Source organism: Capra hircus, chromosome 19 (assembly GCF_001704415.2).
Source record: "Capra hircus breed San Clemente chromosome 19, ASM170441v1, whole genome shotgun sequence".
NCBI classification, from domain to species: domain Eukaryota; kingdom Metazoa; phylum Chordata; class Mammalia; order Artiodactyla; family Bovidae; genus Capra; species Capra hircus.
The window spans coordinates 61,673,091-61,691,705 of NC_030826.1; the positions used below are offsets into that span (position 1 = coordinate 61,673,091).

The window sequence follows — 18,615 nt, forward strand, 5'->3', positions numbered from 1 at the left end:
TTATAAGTTCTAATACATCGCTCTAAAAATCCAGGGTTTCCATGTTTAATTGTTAGTTTCATGCAAGGAGACCCCTGCCAATACCAAAAGACATAGGTCTAATCATCTGTACAAATGCCTGCTTACAAAAAAATGGAACAGGGAAAAAAAAAAAGACCCAATTAAAAAAAGAAGAGAGCTTGAAAGAACAAAACACAGGAACTAATTCTCAGTGACAGCCTCGTCTTTCATCTTAAGCCGTGCCTTGAACTCTTCCTTGTTTAATTATTAACTCAGGAGTGGCTCAGCAAGGTCTGTCTAGAGTTGACGACTCTTAAATTCAACTCTGCTGACAGGCCCTGTCCATTCGTCTCTATATTCTACTGTTATCTAATGACAAGGTCTGAATGCTGATTTTTAAATTCAACTTTCATTAAAAATAGAAAGCAGTTTCTCTAGCAGTAGCCTCTTGGCCCCAAAGTATGACTTTAGTTTACACCTCAAATTGATAAAAATTAAAAATTCCAATGTCAAAGCTATTACTCTCTTAATGTTGTCGAACTAATGAAAAATAACAGTGTAGTACACATTGTAAGCAATTAATATGTTTCATAAGTTTCAACCCTACAACTAGTTATTATATTCACATTTGTGAAAATTTAGGAGGCTGAGATGACAAAAATGTATTTCAAATACAAATCTGACTTTTGTTCAGGGCCTTGAATATCACCCTTGTGCTGATTCTCCAGAAAACAAACCCTGATCTTGCCAAGGAGAGCTGGTCCACGTCGGGCGTGCCAGCCCCACCAGGGAGCAGCCCCCCCAGCGGCAGTGCTTGCCCTCCGCAGACCCCAGGCCCAGCCGCCTGCCCCCCACACCGCACCCTCAGCCCTGGGTCCCCAGCCCCCGCATCCGTCCTTGGAGCCCATGGTTTGTTCTCTGCACAGAGCCAGACAGACGTTAGGAGTGACGCTCAGATGCAGCGACTCTCATGTGCTCAATCCAGCTCAAATGCAACAAGATGCCAAACATTCAGGGAGCTGCACGCTTTAGAACAGGTGAACCTTACAATATACTAATTATAATCATACACCGATCAAGCTGTTTTTTCTTTTTTTAAAGCATCAATCACAAGGTTTTCCCTGGTCTGCGCCCTGACACAGTCTCCTTCCTTGCCGCTCTCTGCTCACAGGGCCCCGTCCCTGCCGCCGTCTGCTCTGCACTGAACTCGGCTGGCGTGTCCCAGCTTTGGGATTTCTGCACTGGCTGTTCCTTCTGCCTGAGATTCCGGAAGACGGCGGGGCAGCACCAGGAGGTGCACGCGCGCGGGAAAGCGTGGCCCGAAGACGGCGCCCAGTGAAGGCTCAGGCGGTGTCAAGCTTCAGCAAGTATTTTTGATCTTCATGTGTTAAGTGCCGCTCCAGTGTGGCCAGTGTGAGTATTTGGGGTATTACTTGAGCCCTGTGTGTTTTTCATTTTTCTTTAATTCCAAGAAATTAATTTACATTATTTCTTCAAAAAGGCCTGTCCCTCCTGCTCCTTGGCCTCCTCCTGCGTCTCTGTCTCCAGTATTTTCTTCCCAGCCTCTGCTCCCAGGACACGTTTCCATTCTGATCTCGGTGTTGCTGGTTGTGTTTCAGTCGCTAAGTTGTGTCTGATTCTTGCGACCATGTGGACTAGGAACCTACCAGGCTCCTCTGTCCCTGGGATTCTCCCGGCAAGAATACTGGAGTGGGTTGCCATTTCCTTCTCCAATGCAGAGACGGCAGCTAACCAGGCTCCTCCACCCATTGGATTCTCCCGGCAAGAATAATGGAGTGGGTTGCCATTTCCTTCTCCAATTCTGATCTTCAGTTCAGTTCAGTTCAGTTCAGTCGCTCAGTCATGTCCGACTCTCTGCGACCCCATGAGTCGCAGCACGCCTGACCTCCCTGTCCATCACCAACTCCCGGAGTTTACCCAAACTCATGTCCATCAAGTCAGTGATGCCATCCAGCCATCTCATCCTCTGTCCCCCACTTCTCCTCCTGCCCCCAATCTCTCCCAGCATCAGCATCTTTTCAAATGAGTCAGCTCTCTGCATCAGGTGGCCAAAGTACTGGAGTTTCAACTTCAACATCAGTCCTTCCAATGAACACCCAGGACTGATCTCCTTTAGGATGGACTCGTTGGATCTCCTTGCAGTCCAAGGGACTCTCAAGAGTCTTCTCCAACACCACAGTTCAAAAGCATCAATTCTTTGGCGCTGAGCTTTCTTCACAGTCCAACTCTCACATCCATACATGATCACAGGAAAAACCATAGCCTTGACTAGACGGACCTTTGTTGGCAAAGTAATGACTCTGGTTTTTAATATGCTGTCTAGGTTGGTCATAACTTTCCTTCCAAGGAGTAAGCGTCTTTTAATTTCATGGCTGCAGTCACCATCTACAGTGATTTTGGAGCCCAAAAAAATAAAGTCTGACACTGTTTCCCCATCTATTTGCCATGAAGTGATGGGACCAGATGCCATGATCTTCATTTTCTGAATGTTGAGCTTTAAGCCAACTTTTTCACTCTCTTTCACTTTCATCAAGAGGCTTTTTAGTTCCTCTTCACTTTCTGCCATAAGGGTGGTGTCATCTGCATATCTGAGGTGACTGATATTTCTCCCAGCAATCTTGGTTCCAGCTTGTGTTTCTTCCAGTCCAGCATTTCTCATGATGTACTCTGCATAGAGGTTTAATAAGCAGGGTGACAGTATACAGCCTTGACGTACTCCTTTTATTTGGAACCAGTCTATTGTTCCATGTCCAGTTCTAACTGTTGCTTCCTGACCTGCATATAGGTTTCTCAAGAGCCAGGTCAGGTGGTCTGGTATTCCCATCTCTTTCATAATTTTCCACAGTTTATTGTGATCCACACAGTCAAAGGCTTTGGCATAGTCAATAGAGCAGAAATGGACGTCTTTCTGGAGCGCTCTGGTCTTACGCTTATTTAATTTCTTAGTAGATTTCCTTCTGCTGTATTTGCTGTACTGTTTCTACTTGCACCTGTTATACTTTTTATTTCAATTATTATTTTTCATATCCAGTATTATCATTTGGAAATATTCTAAAATGGTCAGATGTTACGACCAAGGCTAGAGGAACTCGCTGGTGAACCAGCAGTTAGGACTCTGCCTCCCAGAGCGGGGGCCCGAGCTTGATTCCTGGTCAGGGAGATAGGCCCTACATGCTGCAACTAAGGATCCTGCAATCTAAAGGTGTGGCACAGCCAAATACTATAAAGTTTTAGAAGTTTTGTTATGGGACATTTCAAACATACGCAGAAGGAGGAGGAGTCGTATAATAAACCCACTATATTCTTCACCCCAGTTCCACATCTAGTTGGTTCCTGAACTGTCCAGCACTCTACCTGCTGAAGCCCCACCGGCATCCCCTCCTCCAGAGGTGACGGCGGGACAGGCCCCGGGCCCTGGAAGATCCACGTGGAACCGTTTGCTGCTTAGGTTCCTTCCAAGCTGACTCAGGGTTCTGCTTTCTTGACCCGGCTGGCTTGGGGTCAGCCCACCCCTCACCTGGCCCAACCCCAGACTGTCACCGCTCTCCCCTCCCCTTTGCTGGTCATGGCTGTGTCTGTGGGAGGGGACGGAGGTCCACATCGCGCTCAACCTGCTGTCTTCAAGCAAATACCCACTAACTTGCTGAGCTGAGCACCTCCTTGTGTATATAGGTCTCCTGATTATTGTTCTTGTATGTTACAACTATCTATTGGGCACTTATCACATAACCTAGTCTATGTATATTAAGGTATTTAATATTCCCAGCAACATACACACACTTCACTCCTGCTGTTACCCTGCCTGACGGATGATGACCCTGAACACTGTATGAGCCAGCACGGCACTAGAGCTGGTAAGGACCGGGAACGGGAGCCTGAGACCTACAGCCCAGCTCCGCATCACTGTGGATGCTGCGTCCCATTCCTTCCGCCCTCTGAAACGGGCCCTTCAGCTAGTCTGGGGTCTCCAAGACACGCCTAGGTAACAGATTCTGGCTCAATCTCCACAGCTTTAAATCCAAGGAGGCACTCTGGACAAGCCAGCTGATGGAGGGGGCTGAGTGGCCAGGGGACCTTGCTCGTGCAGAGGATTCAGGGTCTCCACGCCATGAGGTCAGATCATGTATCAGGAACAAGGAGGACGAGGGGCACCTGCCTCAGATGTGAGGCCCCGGGTCCAGGTGCCCCTCAGCCCACCTTCCCCAGGCTTCCGTATTTCAGGAAGGCAGCTGAGCCTCTGAAGGGCGGAAGACCCACCCTCTGCCAGCAGAGACTCATCGAGGGGCTCTGGGGGCCCTCCACACCCCCTAGGAAGATGTGCCTGGCCACCTGTTGTGTACTCTGGTGGTGCCCCTCTGAATCCTCAGGAAAAGGACTCTGGAGTCACCCACGGGGCATCTGTGCCTGGTCCCTCATCAAGACACAGAAACTGAGAAAGTCTGCCTTCTGCTAGTCACACTGCTCCACCTCCTGACCTGAGTGTCCTCACACGAGCATTCTTCACACGAGCATTACAGCCACACTGCTCCACCTCCTGACCTCAGTGTCTTCACACGGGCATTAGAGCCACACTGCTCCACCTCCTGACCTCAGTGTCTTCACACGGGCATTAGAGCCACACTGCTCCACCTCCTGATCTGACTGTCCTCACAGAATTACAGCCACACTGCTCCACCTTCCGAGCTGACTGTCTTCCCACGGGCATTACAGCCACACCGCTCCACCTCCTGATCTGACTGTCTTCCCATGGGCATTACACATTTCCAGAAAACAACCATGTCTTCCTAAAAAGGCTGAAACAAATAAATAAAACAGAAAGTAAAAAAGTAAAGAAACTATCTCCAGGCTGAAAGTCAGCGGGGAAAAAAAAAAAAAAAACAAGAAGAAAGCTTTATAAATGTTTGCAGGGGTAAAAAAAGAGAAAAACTGACAACAACCGATCCCAAGGGAAATCCCACGGCCACTGGAAGAGGCCACACACTGCCACGTGTGAGCCTGAGTCGGGAAGGGAGGCGAGGGGTTTTAACTCCACAACACCCTTGCCACGCTCTGCCCGCTCTGGAGGCAGGGATGCATGAGGGCAGGGAGATGAAGAGGGCCGCTCACAGAGACCAGACGGGAAGCAGACGTACTGTGGACTGCATCTGCGCCGCGTAGTCACCCTCCATTTTGTTCAGCCGCACGTTTGTGTCCTCGAGCAGTTCTTGAATATTTTCAGTGTGTCGCTTCTGAAGTTCAAACTTTTCCTTTTCCATTTCTGCTACAGCGGTGTGGAGCTGCAGAGGGGAAGAATTGACTCTTTCAAGAATGGACAATTTCGTAATTAAGAAAAAAAGTTTTCCTACATTTCTCTATTTATTTATATGGTGACCTGAACAACAAAAGATATAAAATATTCGAAGTGAAGATTCATGTAAAGAGCATGATTAAGAAACAACTTTTTTTTTACTTCCCTCAATTGAAAATTTTATTGGATAAACAAATATTAAAGGGAATTATCCACCTCAGGCAGAAACAGTAAATAAATCCGATAACAGAATGCATCAGGTAAGCAGCAGCAGGACCAGCCCGACACCAGAATACAAAGGCATTTACAATATTGTATCAACTAGGATTGCTGCCTCTCAGCATTTTCATCTTATTTGCACGAAATCTTGCAGAAGAGTAATGTCCAAAATGGTTACCCTTCACCCTGACTCCCAACAAGAAACTATTTTTATCCACTCCGTAAAGGACACTAAGAAGACACAAGGTGGCTTGTGTAAACCAAAGCAGGCTCTCGGGAGAACTGCGTGCTCCGTGTCTGTGCGCACTGGCCGTCTCAGTGGAGACTGAGTGCACATGCTCAAGTGGGTGAAATGCTGAAATATGGATGCAGCTAAGGTGAGGAAACCAGTCTTCAATAAGCAGCCTCTAAGGAAGTGGGAAACCCAGGCAGCAAGCCTCGTGGGCATCTGTCCACCAGTCTTCATAGCCGGGGAATCCGGACTCTAGTTCCTGATGCCCACCCGTCTTCGCGGGTGGGAATGCGGAATCTAGCCCCTGTCCTCTGCACCCAGCCCAGGCTCACAGATCTGAAGCCTGATGGAGCCCAGAATTACTAGGAATAGTCATTCCAGAGTCTGGCATTTATAGATACATTTAATCAAGTTAAAATAAGTTACAGTTTATATCGTTTTACGGATACTTTAGAGTGTTTTCCAATCACTGCTGGCCTGGTTTTAAGAGGACGGTGTCTTGAGTGAGGTGTTAAATAATGAAATGTGTACCTGCAGCAGCCAGAAAAAAGCCAGGCCAACTGTACAGAAGAGGTGGAAGCGCATAAGTGGACACGACCCTAGAAGAGCGCCGTCTGCCCCCTGGACAGGGGCCCTCCTCACACCGCCCTGGAGCCACGGCCCCAGGACACGGCGGCCCAGCACCCACTCCAACCACCCCGCAGGGCCCAGGAAAACGCTCGAACTCGACCCACTGGGAGACGGTCAGCGGGAGGAGTTCACCGAAGACCTTCAAGGCCGACTTACTCAAGACAAGCACCGTGTCTCACTTCTTGTGAGTACATCCTGCGATTTCAGCCAATGGCGAAGAGCTCCTAAGCGAAAGCACTGAGTGCCTGCGCGTGCTCAGGCCCGTCCGCCCCCGCGACCCCACGGGCTGCAGCCCGCAGGCTCCTCTGTCCACGGGACTCTCCCCGCAGGAACAGCGGAGCGGGCTGCCATGCCCTCCTCCAGCGGATCTTCCCCACCCAGGGACTGAGCCCCCATCTCCTGCACTGCAGGCAGCATCTTCTTTGCTGAGCCACAGGGAAGCCCGAAAGTAGCTACTATGTGTGACTAGGTAAGACTTATGAAACATTATACGTATTTTTTACATCATTACTCTTGGCCCTGCTAAATTTAATGAAAATGTTTTTATTAATTAAATGCTCCTTCAAGAATGATCCATCCACAGCTGATTTTGTGTGCACCAAAAACAAGTCTATACTACAACTATTGTGTCGTCTTGAGATTTCAGAAAAGGGATCCAGGGGCTTACGTCCAAAATTTGAACAATTTAACTCCCCCAAATTATCCTGCTATTATATCCCTATGAATTCTGGTTACAGTCTATTAGCTCTGACAAAACTTCAGAGCCTTAATTAAATCCAAGAATTGTTAAAAGTAACTTTTCTAAATGAAAACTAGCTTATAAACCATTAAACTTCCAGAAAAAGTATACCAAAACACGACAGCTATTTCTAGGTAGTCTAGAACACTGTTACTTTTTTCAAACTCTTCTTTACGTTTTGTGGACACCATTATTTTATAACTAAGTGGGTTACCTCAGAGTGTAAGCCTTTCTATTTCTCCGTCACTATTTCATCTTTTGTAGCTCACCTTTTTCTCCCAGTCGTTATTCAGAGACTCTGCGCTCTGCTCACAGAGCTTTTTCAACTCCGCAATCTGGTTGTCTTTGGTCTCTCTGATAACCTGACCTTCACGGACCAGGGTCTGAACTGTCAAAAAGGACGAAAACGTAATTAAACCAATTCTAGCTGCCACGTAAGAGTCTGCTGGTAAAAAGCAAAGTGCACCAGTTAACAGATCATCGCATCTTCCTGCAGTCTTCCGTGCTCTCCCCTGAAATCTCTCTGCCTCCCTCTTTTCCACGCCCACCTCCGCAGCCGCGCCCGCAGACAGGCGCACAGGCCTCCGCAGCTCTCCTGCGGGGTGCCCGCCGCTGCTCTGCAGAGGCCCTTTCCCCTGCAGATGCTGCGCCGCGACCCTCAGACGTAACTCCCAGTTCCCCTCCCACAAGACAGAGACCCAAAGGCTCCTCAGATCTGACTGCTTTCTGGCCGTATCTTCAGCCACGTCCATGTGTTTCAACTGGTAAACAAACCAACCTATCTATAAATCCACGTCCTTCGATCCTCTTGTCCAGATGCGCCCACCTATCCACCTGGAGTGCCCTCCTCCCCTGCTGAAATACTATGTGCTCAAATCAGTCTCAGTTCAAGTCACGCCTCCTTTAGGAACCAACCAGTCTCTCCTCTTGCAGGGGCAGAAGGACACTGCCCTCGAGGCCCAGGGAACCGCCTGGATTTCTACACCAAGTCCCTTATTGCACTGCATGCTGTAATAGTTTCCTTGCTTCTTCACTGAGGAGACAGATATTTCACCTTTTTATCTACAGAGCAAAAGACTGGCACCCAGGCAAGTACCCCGAACGCTGTGTGCTAAGCCCACAGACAAAGAAACCTACCGCTCCAACCTGCCGCTGCTCCCGGGTGCATCAAAGTAACTGGGACTGAAGCAAAACATGCTCTAAGTTACATGAAACATATCCCTTATAAACATTCAAATTTCTATCTTCTTTTTAAAAGGGATTTAAACTGTCATTGATTCGACTGAAAACTGTTCAACATATTCATGTCATCCGGATGCAAAATAAATTCAGTTGTGTATTTGCTTGAAAGTAGTATTTTCTTAGCTTCCTTAATATGCTCTTATTCACTTACTGGAAGATAGGAAAATTTTCATAAACATTTACATAGAAATTTCTTTCACTCTTATGTCTCAACAATGCAGCTCTAAGTGAGAAGAAGAGTCAAGTTAACCTGATATTGGTGTCAGTCGCTCAGACGCGTCCGACTCTTTGTGACGCCATGGAACAGGCTCCCCTGTCCTTCACTTTCTCCTGGAGATTGCTCAAACTCGTGTCCATTGAGTCAGTGATGCCAGCCAGCCGTCTCAACCTCGGCCGCATTCTCCTTCTGCCCTCGTCGTTTCCAGCCTCAGGGTCTTTTCCAGAGAGTCTGCTCTTCACATCAGGTGGCGAAATTATTGGAGCTTCAGTATCAGTCCTTCCAATGAATTCCAATAAAAAGGTTTTTAACTGTAAGTCACTCAGTTGTGTCCAACTCTTTGTGACCCCATGGAGTATAGCCCTCCAGGCTCCTCTGTCCATGGAACTCTCCAGGCAAGAATACTGGAGTGGGTAGCCATTCCCTTCTCCAGGCGATCTTCCCGACCCAGGGATCAAACCCCGGTCTCCTGCAATGCAGGCGGATTCTTTACTGCCTAAGCCACCAGGATTCAGGGTTGATTTCCTTCAAGACTGTTTGATCTCCTTACAGTCCAGAACTCTTCTCCAGCAGCACAGTTCAAAAGCATCAATTCTTTGGCGTTCAGCCTTCTTTATGGTGCAACTCTTACATCTGAACATGACTACTGGGAAAACCACACCCTTGACTATAAGGACCTTTGTCGGCAAAATGATGTCTCTGCTTTTCAATACACTCTCTACATTTATCATAGCTTTCTTTCCAAGGAGCAAGTGTCTTTTAATTTTGTGGCTGCAATCGCCATCTGCAGTGATTTTGGAGCCCCCCAAAATAAAATCTGTCACTATTTCCACTTTTTCCCCTTCTATTTGCCATGGAGTGATGGGACCAGGTGCCATGATCTTATAGTTTTTGGAATGTTAAGTTCTAAGCCAGCTTTCTCACTCCCCTCTTTCACCCTCATCACCAGACTCTTTAGTTCCTCTTTGCTTTCTGCCATCAGGGTGGTATCATCTGAATATCTGAGGTTGTTGATATTTCTTCCAGCAGTCTTGATTCCAGCTTGTGAGTCATCGAGCCCAGCGTTTCGCATGACGTACTCTGCATCAAGTTAAATAAGCCGGTGACAGCATACAGCCTTGACGCCCAGTTTCCCAGCATGGAACCAGTCCATTGTTTCCTGTCTGGTTCCAACTGTTGCTTCTTAACCACCATACAGGTTTCTCAGGAGACAGGAAAGGTGGTCTGGCACTCCCAAATCTAAGAATTTTCCACAGTTTGTTGTGACCTACACAAAGCCTTCACCAGTCAATGAAGCAAAAGTAGATGTTTTTTTCTGGAATTTCCTTGCTTTTTCTATGACCTAATGGATGTTGGCAATTTGATCTCTGGTTCCTCTGCCTTTTTTCAACCCAGCTTGTACATCTGGAAGTTCTCGGTTTACGTACTACTGAAGCCTAGCTTGAAGGATTTTGAACACAGCCTTGCTAGCATGTGAAATGAGCGCAACTGTATGACAGTTTGAACATTCTTTGAGTGTTTAAAGTGCCTGGTTTGAATCAGAGTAAAAACAAAAACCTAGAAATAGATTTTAAATATATGTAGCCACTGATGTTTGGAGCGGTTCCACGACAGGCTCTCCACTTTCTTCTTCCTCTTCACTGACATCGGATCATTCACAAATGCTGCAGAGTTTCCTTCTCAGGTTCCCTCTCCCCACTCTCACTGTTACTGAGATATTCTGGGTCCTCATCATCTTACACATGACATTATGGAGGCACAGCGTCCTTGAGTTGAGGAGACTTTATATGCATTACATCTCCAACCGCACTGCTTTATGAGTGAGAGGCTTGCCGATGGGCATGGCAGGTGCTGAGAGCAGGTCTGCTAAGAAGGAAGATCTCGCCCCTCCTCGCCTCTCTCCCCCCTCTCCTGTCTCCCCCCTCTCCTCTCTCCCCCCTCTCTCTCTTCCCCCTTTCTCCATCTCTCCCCCCCTCTCTCCTCTCTCCCCCCCTCTCTCCTCTCTCCCCTCCTCTCTCCCCCCCCTCCTCTCTCCCCCCTCTCCTCTCTCTTCCCCCTTCCTCCATCTTTCTCCCCTCTCTCCCCCCTCCCCCCCTCTCTCCTCTCTCCCCCTCTCTCCCCTCTCCCCCCCTCCTCTCTCCCCTCTCTCCCCCTCTCCCCCCCTCTCCCCCCTCTCCTCTCCCCCCTCCCCCCTCTCCTCTCTCCCCCTCCCCCCCTCTCCCCCCTCTCCTCTCCCCCCCCCTCCCCCCTCCTCTCCTCTCTCCCCCTCTCCTCCCCTCTCTCCCCCCTCTCCTCTCTCCCTCCTCTCTCCTCTCTCCCCCTCTCCTCTCTCCCCCCCCCCGTCTCCTCTCCCCCCCTCTCCCCCCTCCCCTCTCTCCCCCCTCCCCCTCTCCCCTCTCCTCTCTCTTCCCCCTTCCTCCATCTTTCTCCCCTCTCTCCCCTCTCCCCCCCTCCCCTCTCTCCCCCCCTCCCCCCTCTCTTCTCCTCTCTCCCCCCCTTCCCTCTCTCCCCCCTCTCTCCTCTCTACCCCTCTCTCCTCTCTACCCCCTCTCTCCTCTCTCCCCCCCTCTCCTCTCCCCCCTCCCCTCTCTCCCCCCTCCCCCCTCTCCCCTCTCCTCTCTCCCCCCTCTCCTCTCTCTTCCCCCTTCCTCCATCTTTCTCCCCTCTCTCCTCTCTCCCCCCCTCCTCTCTCCCCCCTCCCCTCTCTCCCCCCCCCTCCCCTCTCCCCCCTCTCCACTCTCCCCCCCTCTCCCCCCACCCCTCTCCCCCCTCCCCTCTCTCCCCCCTCCCCCCTTCCCTCTCCTCTCTCCCCCCTCTCCTCTCTCTTCCCCCTTCCTCCATCTTTCTCCCCTCTCTCCTCTCTCCCTTCCCCTCCCTCTCCTCTCTCCCCTTCCCTCTCTCTTTCTCCCTCCTCTACTCCATTCTGCCTCTATTATAACAGACTGGGAATCAGCTTCACCATATTACCAGGCTATTCCACCAAAAACATGCAGTCCTAAAACTCACCTCTCAAAACACATTCCCTGACTCTCCAGCAGCTACAGGTTAATCTTGAAATTTCTAAAACTGAAATTCAAGGTCATGCTCATATGGCGCCAAGCCACCTGTCTCAGCCTTTGTCAGTCTCTCTCTTAACATGCGGATCTCCACTCCAGATAAATGGTTCTGCATCTTCCTTCCCACGGTTTATGAACATCAGCATTCCCACCCCAGTGCCTGGAACTCTCCTCTGCAACTAACTAAATCTTACAAAACTTGTAAAGTTCTCTCCCCCTCCCCAAATATTTCCAACAGTCTCCTTAAGACTGTCTACTACATTTCAACGTTTTGACCTACTGCTGCTGCTGCTAAGTCGCTTCAGTCGTGTCCAACTCTGTGCGACCCCAGAGACGGCAGCCCACCAGGCTCCCCTGTCCCTGGGATTCTCCAGGCAAGAACACTAAAGTGGGTTGCCATTCCCTTCTCCAATGCATGAACATGAAAAGTGAAAGTGAAGTTGCTCAGTCGTGTCTGACCCTCAGCGACCCCACGGACTACAGCCTTCCAGGCTCCTCCGTCCACGGGATTTTCCAGGCAAGAGCACTGGAGTGGGTGCCATCGCCTGCTCCGATTTTGACCTACAGTCATGATCATTTTAACACTGGATTTCCTGTTTTCTTTTCCTTCATAATGAAAGTATAAATGAAGAATACTTTTTAAATGTTCCGTCCATCACAATACAGCTTATCTTATAGAGCATAAGGCAGACGTCTGATGGAATGAATCTTTATTAGACCAAGACAGATAAGTGCTCTAGACTCTCTTGTGAAGGCCAGTAAGTTCTATTCTAAGACTGACCTATGGCCATTCCAGTCCAATGAAGAGAGAGAGGATTAAGAAAAAGTAAGTTACAGACTCGCCTAAACCTTTAATCAAACCAACCACCGTTGCTACCACACACGCACACGCACACACACACACACACACACACACGCACAGGTTTTTCTTAAGTCATACAGAAGTTCACATCAGCACATCCACAAAGGAAACCCATACAAACTTTCCTAGCTCACACTACAGTCAGAAATAAACTGAGCCTCACAGCAGCTCTGACATAAAGCAGGAATGTTGTTAAAGGGTTTATGAACAGCACACAACATCACCTTTCTTCTCGAGTTTTCTAATAGTCTCTTCAGTTTCGTTTTGTTTCTTTTTGTATAAAGTTTTCATTTCTTCTATTTCATTATTCTTTCTTTCTAAAATCTGCAAACAAATTTAAAATATTTTAGTACACTATATTATTTTATGTATGGAACACATAATTTTTTAAAAAGAGCACAATATTCTTGTAAGTCTATCTCAGCTAATCCTGTAAGTGGCTTCCCCCAAAAAGGTGTAAAAATTATATTTCAGTGCATTGACAAAACATTAAACACACTATAATAATTGATTACTGAAAGAAATATGCTGTTTCGAATTTTCATGTACCAAACCTTAAGGAGACTGTAAATACTAAACTAGCTGATTTTCTAAAACATGACTCACAGATGAAGCTGTCACCGGGCTGCAGAGAGAAGCATGGAAGCCTGACACGCACACAGGGCAGCCCCTCCCAGCACTGGGCAGGTGCCTGCAGACGAGCACACCCTGAACCGCGCGGGGCCCTCTGTCCCTTCCACACACAGCAGCAAGCACGCCCAGACACACGCGAGCGCGCGGCGGGGGGGGGACGGGGCGCGGGGGGGAAGGGGCGCGGGGGGGGAAGGGGCGCGGGGGGGGGAAGGGGCGCGGGGGGGGGGGACGGGGCGCGGGGGGGGGAAGGGGCGCGGGGGGGGGGACGGGGCGAGGGGAGGACGGGGCGCGGGGGGGTGTACGGGGCGCGGGGGGGGGATGGGGCAGGGGGGGTACGGGGCGGGGGGGGTACGGGGCGGGGGGGGCGACGGGGCGCGGGGCGGGGGACGGGGCGCGGGGGGGGGAGGACACGGGGCGCGGGGGGGGAGGACACGGGGCGCGGGGGGGGGACGGGGCGTGGGGTTGGGACGGGGCGGGGGGGGGCGACGGGGCGCGGGGGGGGACGGGGCGGGGGGGGGGCGACGGGGCGCGGGGGGGGGACGGGGCGCGGGGGGGGGACGGGGCAGGGGGGGGACGGGGCGCGGGGGGGGGACGGGGCGCGGGGGGGGTACGGGGCAGGGGGGGGACGGGGCGCGGGGGGGGCGACGGGGCGCGGGGGGGTGATGGGGCGCGGGGGGGTGACGGGGGGCGGGGGGGACAGCCTTCTTCTACATTTGGTTCTGCTCCTGGGAATCAGAAAAGTCAGCTCCAAGTATGTCCAAAATTGTACATTTTACATCATTAATTTATACTCTCAGAAGCTTTTAAATGGATCATTAAATACTTCTAAATACATCCAATACTTTAAAAACAATTGGAGAAAAACCATGTATAGGAAAATTACCAAGCAGGGTAAAGAAATGTCTAACCAAGGGGGAAAAGGAAAACCCAACTGAGGCAGAAGCATGAATATCCACGTCTCTTATGGTTGCGGTATGTTCCTGTACACGCAAATTCAGGTTTTGAAAACAGGTTGCCACCACGTCTGACCAAGTTCTTGTACTGCCAGCATCTTGCTTTGCCTTCCATTGTTTTGGTCCCACCTCTAAGCGCACTGATAAATAAGTGGAGGAGCAGTTTGATTTCCATGTCCATAAAGAAGCAGAACAGGAAAAGTGTGTGCAAAGAGAAAAACAATCTCGATTTTATTCCTTCCCAATTCCTAACACAGAGAAAATGCCACACATGCCAACTGATGGATAAACTTGCAAAACCTGGCATGAGGCCAAAGATTCTATTTACATTTTACCTGGCATTTCAAACTAGTTGCACTGCTTTCTTTTTTCATGCAGAATTTATTTTAGAAGAGAAATTCCTGGAAAGGATCCTACTATTAAATGTTTTTCTTAGAACAGAGCTTTGCAACGGACATACCAGAAAGCCTATTTCAAACTCTATTACCATCATTTTTACAAATATATTTCTATATTTATTTATATTACACATCAATATTTTAAATTTTCAATTTAGACATGTATTATGCTCTATTGAAATTACAGAATTATATTACTGAATCTCTAACATATTTATGATAGAGAACTGCTTTTATCTAACCGCTTATACTTAGGTAAAATTCTAGTAAGAAGATAAAGTAATATTTGCCTTTAAAGTCTGAATGGAAAAGGGGAAAGTCAAAGGATTCGATGGTTTTCTCTAATTTTCAATCAGTGGTCTCCCTCTTGTTGCTTTGCAAGAAGGTGAGCCCAATACACGCCTGACTAAACACTAATATATTTCCAGCCTTAAGAAAGCGGGGCGGGGCGGGAAGAAAGCAGGCCACGTGAGGCTCCGGGCTCCGCTCGCTCCCTCCAGCTCTGTCATCTCACTCTGGGGCGCAGCACCCCAGGCTTAGTTTTGAAACAGACAATGCCAAGTTTCCATGTGGACCCATTCTCATGAGTTTCAAACTCATATATTAAAATTACGCTTATATGTCACTACACTTTTAAAAGCAATACTAAAATGTAGTTATACAATTATAAGGTATAAAAACTATAGATTGATGACTTTTGCTGTGCCCATTAAGAAGAAGAATTATACTTTAAAGTACAAATTGAAATACTGGAAGGCATAACTCCCAACGAGCTACTGAAAGGAAGCCAACACTGGCCTCACGGTGCATGCACGCTACACCAAAGAGAACTAAGTTCAAGATTTCTTTTTAAATTAGAAAGGAAACTGCAATTGCCAGAAGACTGAAAGATTCAGACCAAAACAAACTCTAGCATCTGCAGCTGATGTTTCATTCCAACTGCAATGAAACCCAATGACAGAATGTAAAGGGCTGTAAGAAGAAATAAAGGAGAACTTGAACCATGTAAACCAGAAGGACTCACATAAATACACTTTTTTAAGCAAATGAAGTTTAAAGATCAGCTTTGCTAGGATATCAATTTAGCAAGCCCCATTCATGTTAGACTCTCATACGCACATAAATATAATAAATGGATGGATGGTCACGAGACCTAGAATATTTCGAATACTCAATTCTAAACAAATAATGAACTGCACACACCCTACCTTCTGAACATCGGCATCGTGTTTCTGCTGCAGTTTAAGTTTCTCTTCATGATATTTAGCTTCCATCAGCTTTGTTTTCATGTCCAACTTCAAGGAAAAAATTTTAAAGATGTTATTAATTTATTTTCCATTTTTCAAAAGTACACAATTAAAATAAACTCCTGTATGAAAGAGAGCATCATTTTCCACGTTCACCTTACAGTCATGAGTCCAGCAATCACACTGCCCACACTCATACACTGGGTGTACTCTGTGACCACCTCCAAGTTGGCTAAAAGTCTTCTGAACAAGCCTCATGCTATAGGCACAGACTCATCAGTGATGCTCAGCCCACGGCACTCCCCAAAAGGGTCACTGTGAAGTGATATTTTGCCAAATCCACTTGGTATTGTGTGGCACAGGCCAGGAGGGTCCCCGGCATTTCTTCCTCTCTTCTCCCCTTGGGGCCCCACTAATGCCACCACCTGGCCTGGGTGGGGGGCTGATGGGGCAGAGGGGATGCAGGCAACTGCGATGGGCATGTTTTCTCAGAAGTGGCTTTCCCTCCACCCTCTCTTTCTTTCTGAAGGATGAGTAACCAAGACCTCAGGTGCAGAGACTGAAGCTGTGAGCTGCGGACAGACAGGCTGCCCACCAGCCGGGTCCCCCATGACATGGCAGAGCAGCGCACTGCCCACGCACCCCACGCTGCCGTACGAGTGCCAAGCAGACTCTCTTCTCTAAACTGCTACACCCTCAGCAACACATAACTTTATTATGAATGCTTCACACACAGAAATACGTATTTTCTACACCTTGTCTTTCTCTCTGAACAATGTCTCATGGAAATCCCTATAAAAACACTTGCTCCAGTTCTTATTCATTTTTTAAATAGTTACCAACTATTCCTTCATGAGGAGAAAATAAAATCTGTTCGCCTACTCTTCTCAATGCACAGTCGCCTTCTTCTCGGCCTCCACTACACGCAACACGGCAAGGCATTCTCGCGTATGCACCCAGCACACTTGGCTTTCGCTTCCTACAGGGTGGGTTCTCAAAAGACATGGCAATGGCTCACATTAGCTAGATATATTTTGCCCTCTGTTAAAGGCAAATTCACATTTCTGCTGGAAGAATAGACATCGCACTGCGATCCTAATGTGTGTTTCCCTGAAAACTACTGCGTGTTGGCCCCTTGTCACACGTTTTGGTCAGTTCAGTTCAGTTGCTCAGTCGTGTCCGACTCTTTGCGACCCCGTGGACTGCAGCATGCCAGGCTTCCCTGTCCATCACCAACTCTTGGAGCTTGCTCAAACTCATGTCCATCGATGTCATCCAACCATCTCATCCACCATCGTCCCCTTCTCCTCCTGCCTTCAATCTTTCCCAGCATCAGGGTCTTTTCCAATGAATCAGTTCTTCGCATCAGGTGGCCAAAGTACTGGAGTTTCAGCTTGAGCATCAGTCCTTCCAATGAATATTCAGGATATAAATACGTCACATCTTTGGGGCCTTCTGAATCTGGTCTTCTATGAAGGCCCTTTCACAGTTTCCATCCACATTCCTGTCTGTGGATCAGTAAAACCTGGTATGCGGGTTTTATTTATTATCTATTAATTTAATGCATGTATATACATTCACAGTCTGTCTCTAATATTTTCCCCAAATCGATTACTTTTCTATTGATTTCTTCTTCTATATTTTTTAACCTTACAAATTCTTTATGTCACTTGAGTCAACTATTTCTATCATTTCTTTTACTCTTTCTGAGTTTGCAAAGGCTTTTGGGTAAGAAAGACCTGATGCCAAGATTTTTGTTGTTTTGAAACTTTCTGTCTGGGTGTTAATAGGTTAAGCTTTAGGTGCATCCAGAATTTTTATTTTTGTTTTTAGAGGAAAGGACCCAAGTTTACTTTCTTTCAAGTAACTGAAAGGTTGTACCAGCATCATTCATTAAATAAGTCTTTTCTCAATGTATTGACAATGAACTTTGTCACTGTGTTTTTATTTTTAAGGGGATTTAATTTTTTTTCTTGAAATGTTCTTGGTTCTAACTGTGTTGTGTCTGTCTCACAAAAGCAGTTGAAAAGAGCATCCCCCTCTATTATCTCAGAGAATCTGTGTAATATGTAACTGTAATACAGTTCTTCCTTAAATGTTTCCTTACATAAATGCATAGTTGTAAAGCAGAGTGTGTTAATCCCCTTCTTGATACCTGTAGATATTCCTTCTAAGAAAACCAGCACTCACAAGTGCTAAGTTTCCTAAGTTACACGGACTTAGTAAGTGGACGCAAGCTTTTCACTATCACAGTAGGTCTGCTGGTCCGTCCTGAACTTGGAACGGCTCTTCTACCATGTCTGATCCTGTAACATCATGCATTACTCGTTTGGAAAACATCAGTTCAATGAGGTGCAGAGATTTCCAAATATTGAACATTTCATTACATAATATCAAAACCTCACACTGGTTAATATTATCACCAATCTCATTGGAAAAGTCTTAGTATTGGAAAGTCCTCAAGCTCACAGTGACTGATACAGGGTTGCCAAAATTCTAATTTGTATTAAAAGGTCAAATTCTATCATTAGCAGTAAATATGGTCAGTTGTTTGCTTAAAGTGACAGGCTCAATTTGTTCACTTTCCAGAAAATGTCTCCCAATAACCAAGTCTGAATAACCATATTTTGCCTCTCAGTCATTCTATCAAGTGAAAATGACCTCCCATTAGCAGGAGCTACTCCAGTTCACCCCTGAGGAAGCCCTGGGGTTTTCCTTCTGGTCCTCCGACTCACGCCTGGATATGCACCCTCAGCCCTGTAAACACAGTTATGCCTGGCCACTCAGCTAGCCAGACGGTGGGCATTTGAGCTACAAGAGTTAGTAAAATTAATAATTTTCTACTTGCTTCACTGAGAACACTCTTAAGTAAGATTGGT

At 47.7% G+C, this 18,615-nt stretch overlaps 1 protein-coding gene across 16 annotated transcripts in view; it reads right to left on the minus strand.

Moving 5' to 3' along the window:
• CEP112 (centrosomal protein 112) overlaps positions 1–18,615 on the minus strand; it is a 315,819-nt gene that overhangs the window by 243,963 nt on the left and 53,241 nt on the right. For 13 of the 16 annotated variants that reach the window (XR_001919647.1, XM_018063957.1, XM_018063954.1 and 10 more), the window contains 4 exons: positions 15,698–15,784; positions 12,730–12,829; positions 7,398–7,516; positions 5,154–5,297 (listed from right to left, as the gene is read on the minus strand). Coding sequence is in view for 14 of the 16 variants with exons in the window: in XM_018063957.1 (XP_017919446.1) it covers positions 5,154–5,297; positions 7,398–7,516; positions 12,730–12,829; positions 15,698–15,784 (450 nt within the window). In the remaining 2 variants the exon portion in view is untranslated. Of the gene's footprint in view, positions 1–5,153; positions 5,298–7,397; positions 7,517–12,729; positions 12,830–15,697; positions 15,785–15,859; positions 16,730–18,615 lie in introns of those variants that run through there. The other 3 variants (XM_018063964.1, XR_001919648.1, XM_018063969.1) reach the window with 2 other exon arrangements.